The sequence below is a fragment of the Platalea leucorodia genome, assembly GCF_965183815.1.
Source record: "Platalea leucorodia genome assembly, chromosome: 6".
In the NCBI taxonomy this organism is placed as follows: domain Eukaryota; kingdom Metazoa; phylum Chordata; class Aves; order Pelecaniformes; family Threskiornithidae; genus Platalea; species Platalea leucorodia.
In genome coordinates, this window is record NC_138828.1 from 74,411,993 (window position 1) to 74,433,886 (window position 21,894).

The 21,894-nt window shown below is 38.6% G+C and overlaps 1 protein-coding gene across 2 annotated transcripts in view; it reads right to left on the minus strand.

Moving 5' to 3' along the window:
• Positions 1-21,894, minus strand: part of AFAP1 (actin filament associated protein 1) — a gene marked incomplete at both ends in the record, with an annotated part of 60,276 nt that overhangs the window by 36,220 nt on the left and 2,162 nt on the right. For both annotated transcript variants that reach the window (XM_082316470.1, XM_082316469.1), the window contains 3 exons: positions 2,675-2,886; positions 7,561-7,669; positions 20,091-20,188. In XM_082316470.1, coding sequence (XP_082172596.1) covers positions 2,675-2,886; positions 7,561-7,669; positions 20,091-20,188 — 419 coding nt within the window. The remainder of the gene's footprint in view (positions 1-2,674; positions 2,887-7,560; positions 7,670-20,090; positions 20,189-21,894) is intronic.

Genomic DNA, 21,894 nt, shown 5'->3' on the forward strand with positions numbered 1-21,894 from the left:
ACGACTTTAAAGCCTAGATGCTTACCCTGCCCTGCAGCAACAGCCCGGCGTACCAAGGCAAACCTATGCCAGTTGCCTACATGCTGCAGCTACAAAGGCGCTGGCACATGCCCTACTCAGCTGTTCTTTTTCTTGAGATAAGTAAAAAAATTGTCACGCTGTGGAAAGGGGGCAAAGTCGCAGGACGGTAACTTTTTTAGCTAATTCATTTTAATTAGTCACCGCACAAAACTGCATAAATTTCCATGTTAGTTTACTCTGTAAGCTCCTGGATAGAACTATATGACTTACGCAATGTTTTTTCCCTCAGTAGTAAGTGCTGTCAATGAACAGCCATTTCATGCTGGATCATTGACGATCTGCTCTATGTTTAAATTGGTGATCAAGGGTTTCACGTTACATCACGTTACATCACTTGTCCTATAGACCTGGTCCCTATTCCCGTCTTCTAACACATCAGTATAGTTGAGGTTCATCAAGCTGTTGTAGAGTGCCAAACTACATAAAAACATTTAATTGTGTATATGAATGTCCAGTTATTTTATATACTTAAGCAAATTGGGCTTTTATTCATACAAATAAGCACAAAGGTTAAAAAGGTATCTGATAATAAAGAAGACTAATTAGTGTATGCATAGATAGAATAGTTGAGTATAAATGTGAACAGAGAAAAGCCCATGAACTTTTGCATGTCTGTGGCAGTATTCATGTCATGATGCAACTGTTGGGGAGACAGTAGCTGTTAAAAGCATGTTATAAACACTGCAACTTAGGCTGAGCAAATACAGTCACTCTAAACCAGCCTCTCCAAATCACTCATAATCTTCCTTCCCTCTCCAAAGCCCATTAACTCAAAATTTCCCTAGCTTGGTCACAGATTTTAAGTTTGTAACATTAAAAAAATATTAAGTTTTCAAGCTGTGAAATCTTGAAACATTAGTCACTTTAAGAAGCAATAAACAGCATATAATTCCCTTTATATTAATTTAAATATTTTATTTATAATTATACATTACTAAAACTGAAGTATTTATATATTAAAGGAATTTAAGTGAAAAACGATTCCCTACTAGAAGTTATTTCTGATGTCTAATTCTAATTAAAATATTTTGGTTTTATGATGACAGCTGCATTTATAACACAAACAATTACTAATCTCTAAGAATATATATTTGTTTTACTTGCATATCTCATAAGTTAAATGTCTAAGTCCTCCTCCAAACAATAAACCCATCTTGTGTAACTCAGTTGTTAGACTCCTATTGTGATTTTTATTTTCTTAATCCTCATTACAGAATTACTGAAAGACAATCCCTATAAGGAAAAAAAAGCTTTTCAGACCACACATGTGGCTTAAGGAAATGAAAATAGAAAAAATAACATATTTCTATACAGAACAACAAGCATAATTGTAGAAGAAATATTGTGTGACTTCAGAGAAAATCTGTTTTTTCCCCTCTTTCTTTCTTTTCTTCAAGCTGTTATCAGATGGTCCTGAAATTTGATATGATCCTGGTATATGATGATAAAAACGTGGACTAAGCATAATGGCATTATAACCATATTATAATACAAACTGAATTGGAATCAATATTCTTTTCAACACTTAAATAGAGGAGGACAGAAAAATTAAATCCTCAGTAACCACTGAAAACTGGCAAATGAATTCCAACAATATTTTCAGAAACCTCTTACCCAGATACATCTATTTCCTATCCTGTTATTTCCTATACCACCACAAGCACAAAGGTACTTGGAAAGTTAACATATCTAAGCTATGTTGTGAGAGTGTAGAATAATGAGGTTCTGCAGAAAATGTTCTATCACCTGTTAATTAGCTTTTAACATTTGCGATATTGCAGTAATTATTAGTTACGTAATTAGTTACAACCTTGGAAGCACCAGACAGGAAGACGGGGAGTGCCTAAGACTCCAACTTATTTATTACTGTAAGCGTTAGTTTGCTTATAACAACACAGAAATGAGTGTTTCCCTCAATTAGGCTCTCTTTTCAGAAAACAAGAAGACATCTATAAGTAGATAATTTACTAACTTATGGAATCTTTTACTGGTGCCTCCAATCAGAAAGAAACATAACAGATATGCTTAAGGAAAAAAATGCATCCACTTGCTTCTTTCCTTTCTATAATGCAGCTGTGCATCATGTGAATACTGCATCTGTAATTACTGCAGAACAGATGGCAAAGGTTTAGTTTAAAGTGTATACATTACCACGGCATATGCTGCCAAGTGAATTCTCAGTCTAACAAGGGACTTTTTTCTCCAGCAGTCTGATCCAACAGTTCATACACAAAGCTCCCTATGAGATTTTTGGTCCGCAGGGAATGAAAGATTGGATTTACAGTTTCAGCAATTTTTTTTCCAAATGAAATATGTTAGAAGCTAATAGGCCAGACTTTCTTTCCAATATCAGGGAACTGCCTGGGTTTAAGTTTAAGTGCAATAAAAATGAAAGTTCTAAGTGGCTAAATGATACGCTTGTTATTTCAGTGCTTCTCTGCTTCTTGAGTAAACCAGACCGAACTCTTTTGTAAGGTTACTGTAGACTTGGCCACTGTTTGCAGAACATATTCCAAAAACCAGATTCCTGTAAAAATAAATATATCATCTAAAAGGTACAAAGAAAATATAGCTAGGTAAAAATAAAAATTACCAGTAGTTTGTTTTCTTTGATAACACACAGTAGTTTGGTCCATTGCCCAAATCGTTTCTTTCTAAGGAGGAAGGCACAGATTTTGGCATCCTTCACCAGATCCATAGAGGCCTCCTCAGAAGGCCACTGATGTCTCATTTTCTTCCCCTTCCCATCCTCCTCCTCTTCGTCGTAGGATTCGTAAGAGCTGCTCATAGCATCTGAGTCATAATCTTTAAGAAAAGCATAAAAGTGTCAAGTTAAAACATTTAGCAATGAAGCATACTGAAATAACTGAAAATCTCAACAGAGTTCATTTTAAGATGAGGCTTTTGAAAGTCAGCCATGAACAAATTACTGTTTCAGTGCTTAGTAACATCGATACATTACTTTAATTGAATAAGAGATGCTGTTCCATTACGAAATTTTATAGAAGAGCCATACTGATACCTTGGGAATTTTAATTGAAAGAATGAGCTAGGAATAAGTAGTTAGAATTTTAGGTAGTTTTTTATTATCTTCAAAATATTACTTAGCAGATACCTTCATCTTTTTAAATTCTTTTACAGAGAAACATCTTCATCTTGCCCTATAGCATAAGGCAAAATATAGGCACAGAAATGTCAATATTAGTGCAGCACATTAAGAAACAAACACTGAATATGACAAAAGTCACAGGAGTAAATTATGCGGCACTATCTACCTGTTATAACATTTTATATAATTCTTAAATACAGCACCTGCACTGATATAATTAATGTCGAATAGACAATGCTGTTCCTTCAACTATGGATTCTGCTGGAGTTAAAGGCATTCTGCAAAAAACGTCTTGTTATGTTAGCCTAAACAGCTTAATCCTGCTCTAAGTTCAGCGATGTAATGGCAGATTCCTTTTTAACTAAACAGTCTTTGTTCAGGCCTTTCATTTTCAACAATGCCATCAGCTCTAGCAGTCCCCTCAACTACAAAACTAATTTGTCATTGTCACAGAACCCTCTCTTCCACCACCCATACTTAGTTGTTTATGTGGGCATGTAAGTAAAGCTCCTCAGATAATAACACCTGAAGGCATGCCTGTTATCCACTGTCACATGCTCCCATGAAGGAGACTTGATTGGAATATTTTCAATAGCTGAAATTTCATCCAAACGTTTCAAGTAGATGTTGATATATTTTAAGGCCAGAAGGTGGAAAAAAAAAGTCTCATTTGTTTTAGCTAGGTATATAGGACACAGTTGCAATGTAGAAAGGAGACCTGGGACAACTGGGAAAAGGACAAGAGAGTGGACTGCGGGAAAGGTCATTCTAAATCAGTTCCTCCCTATGTGCAGAGTCAGAATGGGATATACCCAGACCACACATCTCTGAACCAAGACTAGATATTCTGATCCTATTTGTGTTTTCAGAAAAGTGTACAAAATAGTTTATCTTCATTGCAAAGTGAAATGAAAATAAAATTTCAAGCTCTTGAAACTTTTTTTTTTTTTTTTTTTTTTTTTTAGTTTAATTGAATTGCCATCTTCTGGTCAATTCTGCTATGGAGTTTTTGGTTTGGGGCAGCTCCATACAGGCAAGTGGTAAAAGCCTCAGGTGATTAATTAAATTAATGGTAGGAAGTGCTGATTGAGACTTCAAAGTAGAAATTGAAATTCTGCACATTAAATATCCTATAGGTACTTCCTATGTGGCTCACAAGCAGCCCAAGTGCACACTTCATGTTAGCAATAAGCTGTATGATCAGCAGAGGGACTCTGCTGGCACAGCAGTTGCAGGTTCACCCAAATCTCTGTTACAGGAGGATGAAAGCCCACAGGAGCTTCTGAGGCTGACATTTCTGGACTTCCATCCTCACACAGTCTAACGGGATCTCTGGGGACCTCTTGCCATATCTTGCCCATTAACTACTCCCCATGTTTCTCTTCCCCTTGGGTTGTGGGACTCTTGGCCAGAAGAAGAGTTTGCGGTGTGACTCACACCAAGAAGGATGACCACCCTGGAGTACTCATACCATTTGGGCCGAAACCTTTGCTGCTCTGTGTCACATCCTGCTTCTATTCTTTGTTTCTCCAAACTGCTGTATTATGACCAAAACAAGGCTTTCAGGCTGTGGACACAAACTAGCTTCTGTTCACATTTGTAAAGTGACTATTTTAACATAAATAGCATAGGCAGCCTACTACCCATATGTAACAGCTTTAGCAAACATTCAGAAAGTTATGCAGAGAAATCCAGCATGTACATATAATTTCAAAGGGTTTTGAAGCAATATTACTTCCAACTAATGTTCACTGTGAAATGAATTTGGGAAGCAGTAAACTTCCTATTAAAAATGCTAAATTGTGGAAGCAAACTGTGTAAAGGTAAGTTGTAGAAAGGCTACTAGTGACTAAATCTTGTTTCATATTGTCTCATCACAATAGGTAATGAAACAGGCTTGACAGTAAACTATAGGTAAGATCTGAAAACTTCTTGTGTATAAGTTTAAGTCAACACACCCTTTGGGTCTTGGAGTGGCGAAGGGGGCGAGAGAAAGGAGAGAAATACAAAATGTGTAGAAAAAGTGAAAAATGTCTCTCCAAAACAAAGTTATTTTACTAAGTCTACTAAAGTCTCAGAGACTGAGATTCACTGATACATGTTCCAATGCTGCTGATCTACCGTTTTTTGCATTTTCTGATTATTCTAGCTTCTTTTGACATTGGCTTTTCACAGTTACCGTCATCAAAATTTTCCGCTGTTAGGGGGTGAAACTGTGGACTTTCATGTTATTTGTAATAGTGTATTCCAAAGATTAGTCTGTAATAATTTAGGCATACTGTATAGACCAGTAGCTTTTAATAAAGAGAAAGAGTTACCAGACAAGGCATATACAGTCTTGTTTTCATCTACATGCAAATGTTCATTTACAAACAGATTACAGGGACTTGGGGAAGTTATGGATACTTCATTTTCATGATCTATATTCTGCAATTTTCTTCTGCTGCTGTTCACCCTTATAGGTAGGACACGCAGTCTGTAAACCTCTTTGCTATTAATGATATTACAAAAATATTCCATAGGAATATTTACTTAAGATAATGATATCTATCCCAACAGCTGTTTAACAGTTTATTCTTGCATTTCTTGTACTTTTAGCACTTCTTTTTTATGGTCTTCTCCACCTCAACAGTCTGAACAGCTAAGGTTACTTCTTTGGTTAATACATTGCTTTGGTAGCTTATTTTAATTACCACACACACTGGATTTAGTGGAAGTTTTGTTTGAGTGGAGATATATTACTAATGGCATATTGAATTTAAAAGCAACTTTATTACCAATGAAGAGTGGAATACTTTTAACACAAATTAAAAGAGATGATAAGGAGTTCAGGACATCAGAAAATACAACAAAAATCACAGCAAGTGATGATAAGTAACACTAACAGAGATTTAAATGTCTGGATATATATACTTAAATTACAGAATTATTAATTAACTTTTAAGGCTGATATCCTAAATATTTTTATGGATTTGGATGGTTAAGTACAATAAGAAATCAGTTTCATATTTTGTCTTTTTTTTCCCTAGGCGATCCTTTAGCGGTGCTATTAATATTGGTTCTATTAATATTTTTCTGCCTGAGCATGGCTCTTGTTTAATGACAAAACACAAATCAGCAGTTCACTGGATTACAGGGTGTAGCAGGACCACCCTGCAGCATTTCAAGGGAGGAAATGAAGAGAGGAGTAATTTTGCTGCTCTGTTAAGACTGTATGTTCCTTCATTTGCTTTACATTACATGAAACTCACTCTTACCTTGAATTTCTTAGGTAAATTAAGATAACCTCAGTTTGTGCAGTGTTCAGGTGAATTATCAATATTCTAAGGTGACTCCTATGCATGTGTTTTATGAACAGAGATATCATTTTATTAATTTGTTCTGGTTCAAATAATAAAAATGGCTATAAAACAGGGGAAGATATGCCTTTAATCTTTGGGCCATAGAAAATAACAATCAGTGATAAATCAGCCATGCACAAGTAATAAATTATCCCAGCCAATAAAAAAGCAGCAAAAAGGAAAATCTTTGTAGTTTTTTGGTACATAATGTCCTGTTGACTGACCCTGTGTAAATGCTCACAGCAGTCATTGCATCGGTTCATCAGCATGCTCTCAGCGTAGCTCCACTTAAGTACATAGGTCTTTGAATAAGTATTTGGACGTGAGAAAGAGCATTTGTGTGTTGCAGAAGGACATTCTGGTTGTCAGGTAGGAGGCAGCCCTCTGCCTTTTGCGCTAAACGAGTAGTCATAAAAATACTGTCATGTGCATCAAACACGGTGTGTGGGAGCCAGTTTGAGTGATTTATCCCTATCCACAGTGTGTCATCAGAAATGCTGCAAATCACATCTTTTCAATAATTCTTTTTTCTTTCTGTTTGTCTACTTTAGCAAATAATTCAGTACAATAGAGGCATACCAGTAGATCTGCAGATCAGCACCAGTTCCTGAGACCTCTACATTTACAGTATCACCAGTTTAGAGGGGTTTACTCTGGACGATACTTAACTCTCAACTCCTGGTCCAATGCCCCCACCATGTCCGTGGTTCAAAGCCGTCCAAAAGATCAGTGGCTGGTTTGGACCCTCCATCTCCAATAGCAGCTGAAACATGTTTAAGCGCACCTAACTTGAGCTCCAGGTTTAGTTTCCTCTAAAAGAAGCCTGGTTTGTGTGCACCAAAACAGTTCTGCAAACCAAACCAATGCATGGCCAGTGAGGATAACCAGAACCGGCCCCAAATGGTCAAAGTCACGTTTACAACATGTCATCACAGCACTAATAGAGATGTAGGTGTCGAATACTAAAAAAGCTGAAGGACACTGGAATTACCAATTGCTCAGAAACTGGTCTGGATATATATTACTCACTGGAAGTGATATACTCGGGAGCCTTTCCAGGACTAAGTGGCACTGCCTCTTCGTAATAGCCTTCGGGAAGGGAAGATGTTGGTAATGGTGGAGGCCCATTATCTGGTGGCTAAAAAAAAGAAAAAAAACAAAGAAAAAGTGGACATCTATCACATTATAAGGAAACAGAACCTTCTTGCATGTACTCCATCTGAGTCCTTTGGGGATATAAACACAGTACGATCTTACTTGTCATTGTTAAGAATGGCAAAATCAAGGTAACAACTACATTAAAAGAAGTTCTTTCTGCAAAAGCATTAAGTGGTAAAAATGTTGAAAGGATATAGTTCTCTATTTAAGAACTAGAAACCTAAAGGGTCTAGGTAGGAAAGAGGTTTCTGTGCATAAACCATTTTACAGTGTTAAGCCTTATTTATTAGTATTTTACATCTAAAACAATTCGTACTACAGCAGCGAACAACAGATTGGTTGGGCAGTTTAGAAAAGCTGAATAGCCTGGGCTGGCAGAGATACGGGACAGATAATTTAGATCATATTTTCATGATGTATTTTGTTTTTCAATGGCAAATCAATTCTTAATATAGACATTAATTTTTCTACATAGTGAAAACTGAGCTACAACCGAGGAAAAGTTTGGAACATCAAGAAACTATTATATGATAAAACAAATATTTCAAATACCAGGTCAAATTATAAAATGCTTCTTTTCTAAATATAAACCTGTTTTAAATTTAAAATTGACTGACTGCTGGTATGTTGATACAGTAACAAAGTAAATTTAGTACTCTATGACTTCTTCCATATGACTTTACTGTTCTATTTCCTTAACAAGTACCAAGACACCCATATTTTATAAATTCATTCATAGTTGCTACAGGTTTTTAGTTCCATATTTTCATATTGGAGAAAATACTGAAGTCTTTTTCCAACACCAGTGGTTTATTGTATGATTACAAAAATATACCTTGTAAGCAGAGTCTCATTTCTGCAGTTACTTTTTTTCAATACATCTTTCTCTTTTTTCATGTAATGAAAGAGATGTAATGGTGTTTATCTGCATTGGATTGATCCAGTCTAAACTCGGAGAATGAACAAAGATACCAAAGTAAGAAGCTAGTCAGGGTGAGCTTTGCTCATGGTCAGATACAGACACTTCTGAAGTGCGATTCAATGGGCTGAACACTCTAGTAGAGGCATAGAGCCTTCTTCCACATAATATAAATGAAGCCACAGTGACCAGACTCCTCTTTTGTTATACACCTAAAGTTACCTGGGAGGAAGCTGAGCTTTAATAACATGTGGCATTAGCTGTAATGAAATTACTTCTGTGGGAACTTTCAGGCTTGGATTAATCTGCAGATTTCAGAGCTAGACATCTCCAAGTCTCATTACCGATTACACATCTACGCGGGACACCTAATTCTTAACAACATCAGCAAGATGAGTCCCACCCTTGGTGTGCTCTGTAGTTAAATTCATATCAAGTAGGTTATTCCACCTTGCAGGTAAGTGCTTGTGTATTCCCAATGTGCAGGAAGGCAAGGAGATAGCAAATGAAATTGCTCTTCAGCTCATCCAGCGTGAGTAAAATCAGAAAATTCCTCATGAACAATGAACTGATTTGTCACTCAACACAGAAATTCTTGGTCAGATTGAGATTTACACTAATATTACTTCTATATCAAATGATATAGTCAACTTCGTATGTCACACTCTACAGATAAGAGATGGCAATTACCGTTATCTACAATGTGAACCAAATGAGTTTTCCTCACAGACCAGTTTTACTAGAGAAATTATCTGTCAAAGAAGCAAAATAATGAAAAAAAAAAATACTTTTAGCATAGTCTCCCTGTGATTCTGCTGAAAAAAACCCAAATTGCAAATCCGCACATAATCACAAAATAAATTAGTCTTTCCAGGTTAGCTGCTGCTGCGCAACAAGCATAAGGGACATGAAAAAATATTACATGTTCGTTAATATTGGAAAATTGACAGCACATTATGAATTTTGCCCTACACCTGCACACATCAGCTCTGTGTGGCCTCAACTGTTAGACACAACAGGGAGAACTGCCTCCGAAGAGTTTGCATTTTCTCCCTTCACGCAGGTGGGTAGAGCCTTGCTCAAGTGAGTCAGGGTCAAGGTTTGTTCCTGAGGCAGTGTAGATTCATACCACCGCTTTCATAAGACAGATATATTAATATCTTGGTCTAGCCTTAAACTATTTTTCCCGTCAGGTGTATATACAATATATGAAATTCCTATCATTATTAAACCTAATTCACCCAGGAAATACCCATCTTGAGAGCCATTCCAATTTTGACTTGACACAGCACCAAGCCTTCAAAGCTATCTTTCATCCAGAAACAAGTAAGAGCTTCCAATAAAGATCGGGGGCAGGGGGGAAATCCTTGTTTTTAGACAAAATGTTACTCAGAAAGAAAGAGAAAAGGAAATGAAACACAAATGGTGCTTGTCTGAATTCGACCCTGCTGGAGCACCAGTTACTTCATACAGCTGGGGCGGACTGGGCTGTGCAGCCAATGTCAACACAGATGGAATCCATTGCTGAATTAATCAGGCCCTCCTTTCTGAAATGCATTTTGCAGTGCTTGCCATAACAAAGTTGAAAACAATTATAAAAAAGATTTAAAAAAAAAATATTAGGAGAAACAGAAACATCCAACATTAAATACTTTCTCATTAAAACAAGGATGCTTCAATATTGAAAGACAATACAACTGATTAAATACAAAATAAAAATATCTCACTCAAATCTGTACCATAAACAGCTACACCTTTTGGGAGCTATGGAATATATAAGAGTTTGAGCATCAAGACATGTAAAAAGTACATCTGAACATTCTGATATTACTTACTAATATTTCCAGTGCTTTAATTTTTTTACTATTGCTAGTTGTATTGTTTAATTCTTTCAACTTGGCAATTTTTTTAGTGGAAGACTTTTGATGAAGTTATGAATTATGAACTGAAATAATTCTTGATTCAATAACTTCTCATTAGTTTACCTGAAAAATAAAAAGGCCACAAGCCCCACAAAACTATTTACATATTCTATAAAAGGATTAAATCTCAAAAAACCCTAGAACATGTGTAGTTTGAGTGGTATCAGGAGGAAAGACCTGGCAACCTGCAAAGGAGGTATTAGCACAAATTCCTACTTTTATTTTTTTTTATGACAGGCCACAGGAAAGAAAACTAGAGAAAGCTGCCTTTCAAGACAAATAACCTTGCTCAATCACAGGAATAAGAAGTGAGTTAGAAAAAAAATTACCGTTATTTTTATCTCTTTGGAGGAAAAGGAACAAAGATGAGTGAGATATTGTTGCCCAGAATAATACCAGTAATACTGAAACAATACTGACAAAGGTACAAAGGGTCAGGTGCTGGGTCTGAGACTGAACGACAGATGCTTTATTTGAAATGAAGAAGCCGATGGGGTGATAATTACACTACAGAATTGAGATCTCTGAAAGACTGGATTGTGCACGGGATGCCCAACTCCAGTTTACAGGAAGGATTGCTGCGAGAAAGAAACGAGTATCTCCAAATAATAAGCAACATTTACCTGGATAGTAAAACTCATTATTCTACTGGACACTATGAAACAGACTTAGTGGAAATATTAATTTTATGGCATATTATGCTCTTCCCCTCCACCTGCCCCTCTGTGTTCCACGGACCACAAATAAACTCTTTCTTTCTTTGTCCTAGGAGATAAAGTACTTTATTTCCCCCTTCTGTCCAAGGGTACCTACCGAGATAGCCAGTAACTTTTTTTTTTTAGGGATAGTCCAGCTCATATCTGCTGACAATATGGAAGTATATAGTGTGGAAAGCAGTATGAAAGACAGAGGAAAATAAATGTCATCGTATAGGGGCCTGAGGATATAAAATCACTTTACACCCCACTGAAGACTTACACTATGTAGGAAACAGAAAGAAACACCTCCCTTTATGCGATGATTTAGGACGTGGAGATTTCCAGTGCAAAGCAGTGACTTTAGCAGAGACTGTCAGTACAGTCGTGCTGCAGGCAAAGGCTGCCAGCAATTCAATGGCCATGCTCACACATGTGTTATTAGATCAACCACCAATTCGGATCCAGTCGGACTGTGGAGCCAGCTGCTACGTAACCTCTCAACACTGAAAGCAGCAACATGAGACTGGAAAAGTGGTCACACATTGGTGATGCATAATAAAGCTATTGAGAAGCCAGCAGGCAAATGTAGGCTGTCAAGAAGAAACCTTGACACATGCACATGCCATTTGCTTTGGAGCAAGCTTAGACCTGACCTCTGTACAACCCCACTGCATCTTCAGCCTGGAGGGGGGGAGAGTGCTCACACATTTATGATCCCTCTCCCCACATGTAAAAAAAAACCCGGGATGTCCAGAAAGCAAGATGAATCAACAGAGTACCAATATAATTGGCAAAATTACTGACTGTACATTTCAACCAGGCTTCATCGTACCACTGTAAAGGCTGGAAACTGGGCACCAGTACTTGCCACACACGTGGTTTGAAAGCCTTTAGACAAACTGAAAATCACTAAGGCACTAAAAAGAAATCACCATTTAATGCCAGCTATTGAGGACCTGCATGGATATTGGATTTATTCAGGACAAAAGCGCTGACTATATGGGATGTTAAGACCATACTGTGCAGGAGTGAAATATTAGCCTGAGCGTAGACAAGCAGAAGCTGAGAAGAATTCTTCATTTGACCTCAGCTCTGTATTCCAAAGTTATAAATTTCTCAGCTTGTCAGCTGGACCCTACAAAACTGGGAGCCAAATAATGTGAAAGAAGTCTAACAACTTCTCTTTTCAGCTTCTGAGCACATCTGACAAAAGACAGCAAATCAGCCAGACACCAAACTCAGCCTTTTGGAACAGAGTAACCCTGTCAGTCCCACCACAAGGTGGGTAACACTGCTGCATGACAGGCTCTTGGTGCAGTCCCACCCAGCCACCGCTGAGTCCACCCAAGCAATTACAGCACACACCACTGGCACACTGGTGCTACCAGGAAAAAAAAAAGAAGGAATTGCCCAAGAAATCAACAGCTGGAGTCAGACATGATGGGAAGCCCAGCAACCCCCAGCAATCCTGTAGGATTCAGCTCTTTGTAAAGAGCTGAACTGGTAACCCGCCATCTCCTGCTGCAGTGCTGAACAGATGAGGGTAAGGAGGAAATGCTAAGAGAAGTGACTACCAGGAGGAGGATGAGTATAAGCACAAGTGAGGCTTTTCCTTAGGGTGATCCTGAACAGTGACTTGAGCAGCTTTAAGACTAAGAACAAAAGAAGGTACATGCTTTGCACGCTGTCCTCCAGGGAGCGGAGGCACATCTGACACAGCCTGAGTGTGTCTGCTGACGCAGGGGTGAATGCTTAATTAAAGGTATCTCTGGAAAAGTGCTTAGTGTGTTGAGTATAGTGACTACAAACAGATCACAGCCTCAGAAAGCACAGCCTGATGATGGGAAAGGGATTTGAACAGACTTGCTCACATTTAAAGAATGAATCAGGGCGTACTACGGCTCCACAGTTTGATCTGAAGATTGTCTGGAGAGCATTCACACAGGAACCTCACCAGGAACTGAGTTACCATTTCACAAAACACAGCACATCTCAACTCTGCTTAGATAACACGATAACCCCTTTACCTAGGCAACAGGGAGGTAAAGATGGCAATGAAGAGGACCAAATGGAAACTGTAAGAAACCAACGCAGTATATGTATCGAGCAGAGAACCCAGTTGGTTGTTGCATCTCTCTGATGGCAACGTCAGCCTGCGGCAGAACCCAGGCATAAGCTTAAGTCTCGTTCTTGCCATTGTATTTAATTAACATTTGAGATATTAAATAAAACTGAAAAGACTGGAGCACAGAATACACCACTGAAAGCACAGATAGCTGGAAGGAGTTACACCCAAACTCTATGGAAGACAGGAGCGGAAATAAACTTCAGACTCTGTGGAAGTAACAGAAGATCTAAGGAAACTAATTAAAAAGTGAAAAAGAATGAGCCATAAACAAAACCACAATATTTCTGTATCACTCAGATTTTATAATAAAAGATTATTACACAGCCAGTTGGAAGCATCACTCAGACAAAACAAAAGAGTTGACTCATATCAAGCAAAGGGTCTGGGTGTACCAAGAAGAGAAATGGGCTTTAATTAATGCTGGGGAACACTTTCATGCATATTACATGAGAAAGATGAATCTGAATTTTAAGCAGCATGGGGCCCTCAGTCATAGGTGGTTATTGCAACTGTGCTCAAAGAAGTGTCTGTATTCCCCAGCAAAGACAAAATCACCTTCCTGTCCCAGGAGTTAATAAGCTCATCCAGGTACACGACATGACAGTGCAGACAAGACAAGTCAATACAGTGAGAAAAGTGTGGGTAATACCATTTCTACCAGAACAATATTTTCTAAGGGCCTGAGCGCTGCATCAAACAAAAACAAGGAAAGACTTTTGGTACCTACTGGCCTAATTCCTTTCCCACGTGTTTGTGCACAGCACATTAATGAGCGTGTTTAGAAAAGTAAATAGGCTGGTTCCTAACTATCAGCACAAGGAGGATGTTTTATGGACAGTTATAGCACAGAAAAAAGAAAACAAAAACCTGAGAGAGCACATTATGAAAAATGGTGGGACAACATCCTATCAAACCTGTTACATTAGTAATTTAATAGTTTTCGTCTGTGGAGGTCAAAGTCCATCTGCATCTAGTAAGGACAGAAAAGAGGGCATACAGCTTCCCAATGATCATAGAAAGACTCTGGTAAAGCAGTTCAATCCTATTCTATTCCTGAACTGAGCTCATCCAGTTTAAAAGCAAATTTCCAGCTCATTCTGGCAGATTAGAAATGAAGAAAGCTTTGAAATACTGTGATGTGCATTGTAAGTGTATAATACAAGTGAACTGAGAAGGAAATTACTTTAAAACTTTTCTGTGATACCATTTGCAAATGTGAAATAAATAATCAATAATAAGGCACCAACCCCACCCAGGGGAAACGGGAATGGCAACTACAGTGTCCTGCAAGACACAACCAACAGAAAATGGGCTGCAAACACTTCTTTGTCCTTAATCTTTATGCAATAATATATGATGACTGAAAGTACTCCACAACCAACCACATCATGTCCAGAAGACTCTGCTGTTCTGGTCACTTGTCATCAAAGTAGAACATGAGCCTACAGCAGGTACATAGGAGAAATACTGATATGGTTCAATAGAATTAAATGAAACTGATTGATAGAGCCTTTCTTACACACAATGGAGTGAAATGAAGCCTGAGAGGAATATAACTGCGATTTCAAAAGATATCTGAGGCACAGGTACCAGGGTGAGGAAAAAAGCTACTTAAACACAAAGACAAAGGCTGGCAATGAACACTGGGATGGTGGAACAGCCTTCAAATTAAAATGGTGGGTTAAAGAAACCTAAATGCTAGTAAATAGGTTTTGGTAGGTTTCTGAAAGGGTTAATATTTTATAATTGCCTGCAGTAAGAGTGACTGCACTGAATAATCAAAAAGGCCCCTTTAGTTGTTCCATCATTATGGAAGAACTTGTTGAAACTTGTTCAAACTGAAGCTATTAGCCAGCTCTGAATGAAACTATTGAATTTTTGTTGAATTTACTTTTGTTGCTTTTAAAAATTTTCTGCAAGGAGAAAAACTCCAAGCCTAATACTATCTTAAGATTATCTTTTAAGAAGAACAGAGAATAACAACTGCTTTTCAGTGTTGGAAGAAAAAGCAAAATGAAACAAGGATTCATAGGTACCCCCCCTGGCATATGAGCCCCTTGCTTTTGTTATGGCACTAGTCTCACTGCACATTTTAGAAGACCCTTTAAGACTGGCACTTTTTTGGTTGTTGTTCAAAGAATGATTAATATAATTGATGATGTATCATCTCAAAAATCCTTTTGATTTCAGGATGATTTTTTTCTTCTCCAAGGTCACTGTCTCCTTTCAGCGTTTTCTAATAAATATCTGAGAGTATACCTGACAGGCAGCCAGATAAAGGGAGGCTGTCGATTTGCTTCTCCACAATAGGAAACCCATTTATATGAAACACTCCTACAGAGTGACTGTGTATGTTGCAGGAAAGGGTTGGCGGAAGATGACCTATCCTTTTGATTTATACCTACAGGGGTTCTGGCATCTTGCTGGACACTTGTTGCGGTTAAATAATTAAGTTGTCAATATTCCAAGAAAAACAAAACATATACTCAATTTTACTGCGAAAATCATGCAAAATAGCTGTGCTGTTTGTATTTGATTTTGTTGGACTGCACAGCGTGCTGAAATCACCGACTGTCAGATGTAATATGACAACCAAATGCTTGGAGGCCGGAAGTATTCTGTCACTGTCATGCTGTGGATAATTTATGCCAGTAATCCTCAGGCGCATCTGAGCAGCAGGACACACTGGATCTTATTCTATCGCCTCAGTGGAAAATGTACTTCAAGGCAACTTGGTGATAGTGCAATGATGGGATCCCAGGTGTTAAACCACCAGCAGCACTGCGAGGTACACAGAGAGCATCGCCTCTGTTATCCATCCCTCCAAACCCATCATCCAGCATTGTGTCTTGCCTGTCAAGCACAGGGAAATATAAAAGCAGCTGCTGATGTAGAGATGGAGAAAGCAGACTAAAAGACACGAGCCCTCGCAGTGACCAGATCCAGAAGGAGCATACCAATATGACTCTCTTTCAGACACGGTGATCTCCTCCTCTGCTGCTGAACCAGGCACAGCTCCACCAGCTGCTGGCACTGTATTAATGCTAGCAAGCACATATTACTGCACCCAGGCAAGTGGTGTTTCAGTTCTGCAGGAGGACTCTTGAGTTGCACTTAGGCTCACATCCTTTATCTGAAGCTTTTACTTTGCTGGCCATCTGAAGGAGCTGTATACACAGGCTAAAGCAAGCGAGGATTTATGCTTTCTAAGCCTGACAGAAAGTCTGCTAGACCAGATGTAGGCAAAGGAATGTATATATATATATATATATATATATATATATATATATATACAGAAAAAGAAAATTACTAAGAGATTGTGTCCTTAGTGATTCGCTTCATTCAAGTATATGCAAGGTCCAACTTTGTCCCTCGATTTTAAGACCTGGTCCAAAGCCCACTGAGCCCAGGAAAACTCTCCAGGCTTTAATGTGTTTTAATAACTGAAGACTTCATTTAAACTATTAACAGCATATCTCTAAATAAAATTCATTTTATGCTCTTTATTCATGGGCTGACGAATAACAAAACTGATACAAGATTTGGCCTGAGCAAATATGCAGGTCTATTTACAGATTTACAAAGGAAACCTTGCACAGCACCTGCCCACGCATGATTCTGGCTCCTGGCACTACTTTAAGGAGTATTGAATTCCTTCCCACCCACACATCTTTACATAAGTAAAAGCTTAAACATCAATTCAGACTAAACATTTTTGAATGCAGAATCCCTTGAGTGCCATAAAAAGAAACAGTGGTGTAAATGAAACTTTAATTTCCATCATGCTCAATAACTGACGTGCTCAAAACATAGATTTTAAAACAGTGCATAGTTTATTTAAAGTTATTGATTCCCACTTCCAGTAAATTCCTGTGTTCCAGCAGCACACCGTGCTTCCACTGGAGGCTGAGACCACCACTAGATGTTATTCAGCAAGTGGAAAAAGTTTCTGTCCTGAATGGCTGACAAAAAGAGGTGCCATACAAAACAACTTCCAACTTGTCATGTGAGGAAGGGCAACCTCGAGCAGAATTTCCTGGCCTTTGGCGGGCCCCAGGGATTTCCTCCACTCATTTATGAAAGCATGGTCTATGAAAAGTGGCTAGGAAAGGTAGCTCAGTATTTGTGTCACTGAGCAATGTAGTTATGTACAGTTTTTATAGAGATTGCCATCAGCTACAAATTTTTAGGAGTCCATTGGTTCAGGGTAGGTTGAAAATCACCATGCAGGAGCATTAATAGAAGGGAAAATTAGATCTTAGCCACTGTCACTGATGCCCAGCCTGGTGTAAAAAGAAAGACAATATGACAGTCTCTGATCATATCTAATAATAATGAGGGTCTAACAAAGAGGCACCTAATAGAGAAAGGTTTCCAAAAAGCAGCTAATGATCAATTCCGTTAGTTCAACATGACTTCAGGAGAAATCTTTAAACAGTCAGACTGGCGTTTGAGCTTGCCCTGATGTTCAAAGGTCAAAAAGCTGAAGGTTTTGTCCTTTCCTTCTGACTCCACCTAGTCTTTTGCAGGACAGCAGCAGCCTGTCATCTTTTTCACAAATTACGATGTGCTACTGTCTTAAAATGGCACAACTCATAACCCGTATTGGGATAATGCAGGACAACGAGAGGCCTGGGACATTTCCTGGCTGATCTCAAAGTGGCACCAAAACCAGAAAGGGAGGTGAAAACCACCACTGCCTGACAGCAGCAACAGAATTGCAGAAAAATTGGCAAAAATCAGCTTCCACCACTATGGAAAAACCAGCTCAGCTTCGTGACTTCACCGAGATGAAAGCGTCCGCAGCATTACGGGCAGGTCAGTGGGGAGGGCCATGTTCAAACTCCACTTTGCCAGACTCAACATGAGAAGACCGTGCTCCAGAGCAGCCAGCTCTAACTGTGTCAACTTCCACGGTAATTCCCACTGTATCTCAGAGAAATATTTTTGTTACTCCAAAATCCAAACTGAACTACCGCAAAAAACAGCGTTGACCTCCTGGACCTAATTCATACTTCACACCATTTCACTTGCTGCAGCTGTACCAACTTTAAGGGAATTTACACATTAGTATAGGAGAAAGGAAAAGTAGGTCAGTTGTCTTTAGAAAAACAACTTGAATCTTCAGAGCCAATTTATTAAACTGAACCTACATAAATATGAAAGAACAAGGATCTCAATTGGCTTCAGTTCATGAAGCTAGCACCTGAAGTCTGCATTTCAAAGGCATATGCATTTTGCATAATCTTTCTGCCTCTCATCAACCCCATCCCTTGTAATTTATGCTATATGCATCTTGAATTAAAGAAAAATAATCATTTTCAGGCACTGTTAACCATGAAACGGATTCTCTAGGTTTCACTGCATATTAATAAGACCGCTTTTGCATCCATTCAAATCTATGCATAATTATTTTATAGCATCCCTTTTAGTTGAATTTTGCTACGGTATATGTACCAACTCTGGATATGAATGTTTCTAGCATAAACATTCTCTTCCTATAATGATTTCAGCATATCTCATTAAATTAGGTAGAATTAAAATTAAAAAAAAAAAAAAAAATCTTTTCAGGTCACAAATCAAAAGCCAGCAGCGCTTAGGGAGAACCTATGATTAAGGTATTCTACATAATACGTTTGTTGGGTTTTTTTACTTTGTTCTGCAGTACATAGCATTATTTACCATCAAATAAAGGTTATTATGAAAGGCCGGCCAAGAGTTTGATCTGATAGATTAGTTCATAAGTTTCTACTGGCTTATATATCTCTTAGAACTAGGCATAAATGGGATAACAGAGTAACACGCTAATATGAAGCAGAACGTCAGTCGTCCAGTTGTTCTGTCCCCATAAGCTGCATCTGTATTTCCTGCTTCAGCCAGTGAATACGGGTCTCCACAGACTGCCCTTACCACCATGCACAAAATTTTCCACAAATGAATAAAAAGATGGATAGTTTATCAGTATTAGGGCTAAGACTGTGTTCACTTTTTAACAGGCTACACCATGATTTGCTTACACTTCTCTAAAAAAAAGTTGAAAACATTTCCTTCAAATCTACTGTAAGGTCAGTAACAGAGGAGCATTAAAACTTGTTTATAGTTTATTCTGTAACAAGACAGCTGCTCCCAACTGGAGAAATTGAATTACAGATCTCAATCAGTACCTTTGCTATAAACATCTCCAAGAACATACACTTCTACTTGTTCTGCAGGGAATTTCCTACCCAGAGACTGAGTACAGAAGGGCACTAAAGACTTTATAAAAAAAGAAAGTATTCTTCCTTCATTTCAAAACTCTGTACTTTCATTTTTCAGCTATCAATCAAGAGGGAGGCTTCTCATAAGGCTTGCTCCAGGGAAAGCTAATTGTTAAAATTGTAAGAAACTGGCTGGGACCTGTCGGCTTGGCCAGGCCAACCTCCAACACAAGGCAGGTCAATCTTTGAAGTTAAGATCAAGTTGCTAAGGCTTTTGCCACTTGAATTTTGAAAATCACCAAAGATTGCAGTTCCACAGCCTTTGCAGTTGACCTGTTCCCGGCCTTATTTCACCATAGGGAATTTTCTGCCTTCTGTTCTGCAAGTTGAACCCAATTCCCTCAACCAGAGCAGAGTTGGGAGGAATAATCATTTCCCTGGACCTGCAGGCTCCTTCCTCTTGTAACCATTTCTGTCAGTGCTTATCACAAATATATTCTCTCTTATATATATTTATATATTTAAATTAACACTCACCAGCCACTGCTGAGGTATTTCTGGCAGAGGCATTTGAGGAGGCGCAGGCAAACTGTTGGCAACTTCTTGCTTCTGTACATGTTCTTTTATTTCAAAACCTGTGGAAGAGCAGCACACATTGCTTAACACTTCAGCAGATGCAAATGGGACATTTTTTCCACATGTGGACACCACGTCTGACTGTCACACACTGAAATCTGGCACACAGTGCTGCTCACAACCTACCTCCCAAGCACAGTTACTGAGGCAGGACTGGAAGAATGCTGGGAATTCAGGAATTTAATCAAGCAGAACACACACATACTTACTCTATATGATAATGACATATATGCTATTTGGATCAACAAATACCAGACATAGAAAAAATTTTCAGGAAGTCATTCTGAACTGCCTATGCATCTGGAACTGAACTACTTAAACAGCTACAATTCAAACACGTTGCCAGGTGCCTACCACACAGATATGTATGTATCTACCCCCATACCACTTATGGGGGTAGATACCACACTCGTGAATGTCTCAGTAGCACCATACAGTACATAAAACACGGTCAGCCTGTGGGCAGTATGTGGCTGGCTGCCTTTTACCAGTGGAGATGAGCAACAGTTGTTCCCATGGCACATTTTGGATGGGCAACGCCATCATGCAGAAATGAGTCCTAAACCATCTTTCATGCCAAAAGAGTGGGGAAGAGGGCAGAAGAAGAGACCCTGCCTCTCTCCCTCCCCTGCCGCAGTGGTGACAGCTATTCAGCCAAGCCCACAGAACTCGTACCCTGGGCTCCCTGCTGCCACCACCATCTCTGATCATGGAGCTGTGGTGTGACTCAGCACAAGTCCTGGGAGATGCAGGATGCTACGACACCCCGACTTGTTGCTGGGGGGAACATTGCCCTAACCAACTCACCATTAACAGAACCGCACACTGAGCATATTTTCCCACTATCTCCTTCTTCCTCTCATTTTCTTCTTAAATAAACCCGTAGTTTTCCAGGTGTATTTGAAAAAGGAAAAGGAGCCGAATGTAAAAGCTGCTTTGAGGGTCCTGTGTATCACTACTGTATCTCCCTCCCAGGGAAAAAGAGGAGTGACCCACTCATTCTGAGTTTTTGGCACAATAATTTAAATCCCAGTTGAACTCACTTCATAGGAACATGATATTGTTTATTTTTCTAAATATCAAAAGGGAGATTACAGTGCATCTCCTCAATGTTCTGGCAAAAATTCAGTCAATGGATTGTACCCTGCTTACTCCTAGACTGAATTTAGCTCCTAGTGTTTAGCTTAGTTTTTAAAATATATATTTACATAGTCAAATGGATGTCTTTTGGTCAAGATCATATAATTCTCAAAAATGTAATCAATGATGAAATGTTTCTTGTCATAATAACCCAGTCCCACTGGCTGTGAAGTCATGGATTGAAAAACAAGACTGATAAAATAAACTGGCTCTAAGAGCCACAGATTCTTCTTTCTTCCTACAAATCAAGAGGGGGATTAGTCTTGGGAAACATTCCAATTTCTTTTTCTTTCAGTATAACTTTCACTTGTTGCTCTTTATGTAGGATGAATCCATATTATGACTGCTATACACATCCAAGTCTCCCATGCTTTCCATAACAACCAGAAGTCAAATATGAAGGGCTTTTTACTGCAAAAAAAAGTATTCCAAGTGAATTCTATTGACTCTGTAAAACTAGTTTTTCCCCAGTTTTAAACTATGTGTGTTCAAGCAAGAACTGCTCTAGCATTTATTTTCTTCTACCAAATTACACAGCAAAGTCAGCATTATAGGTTTACGGCAT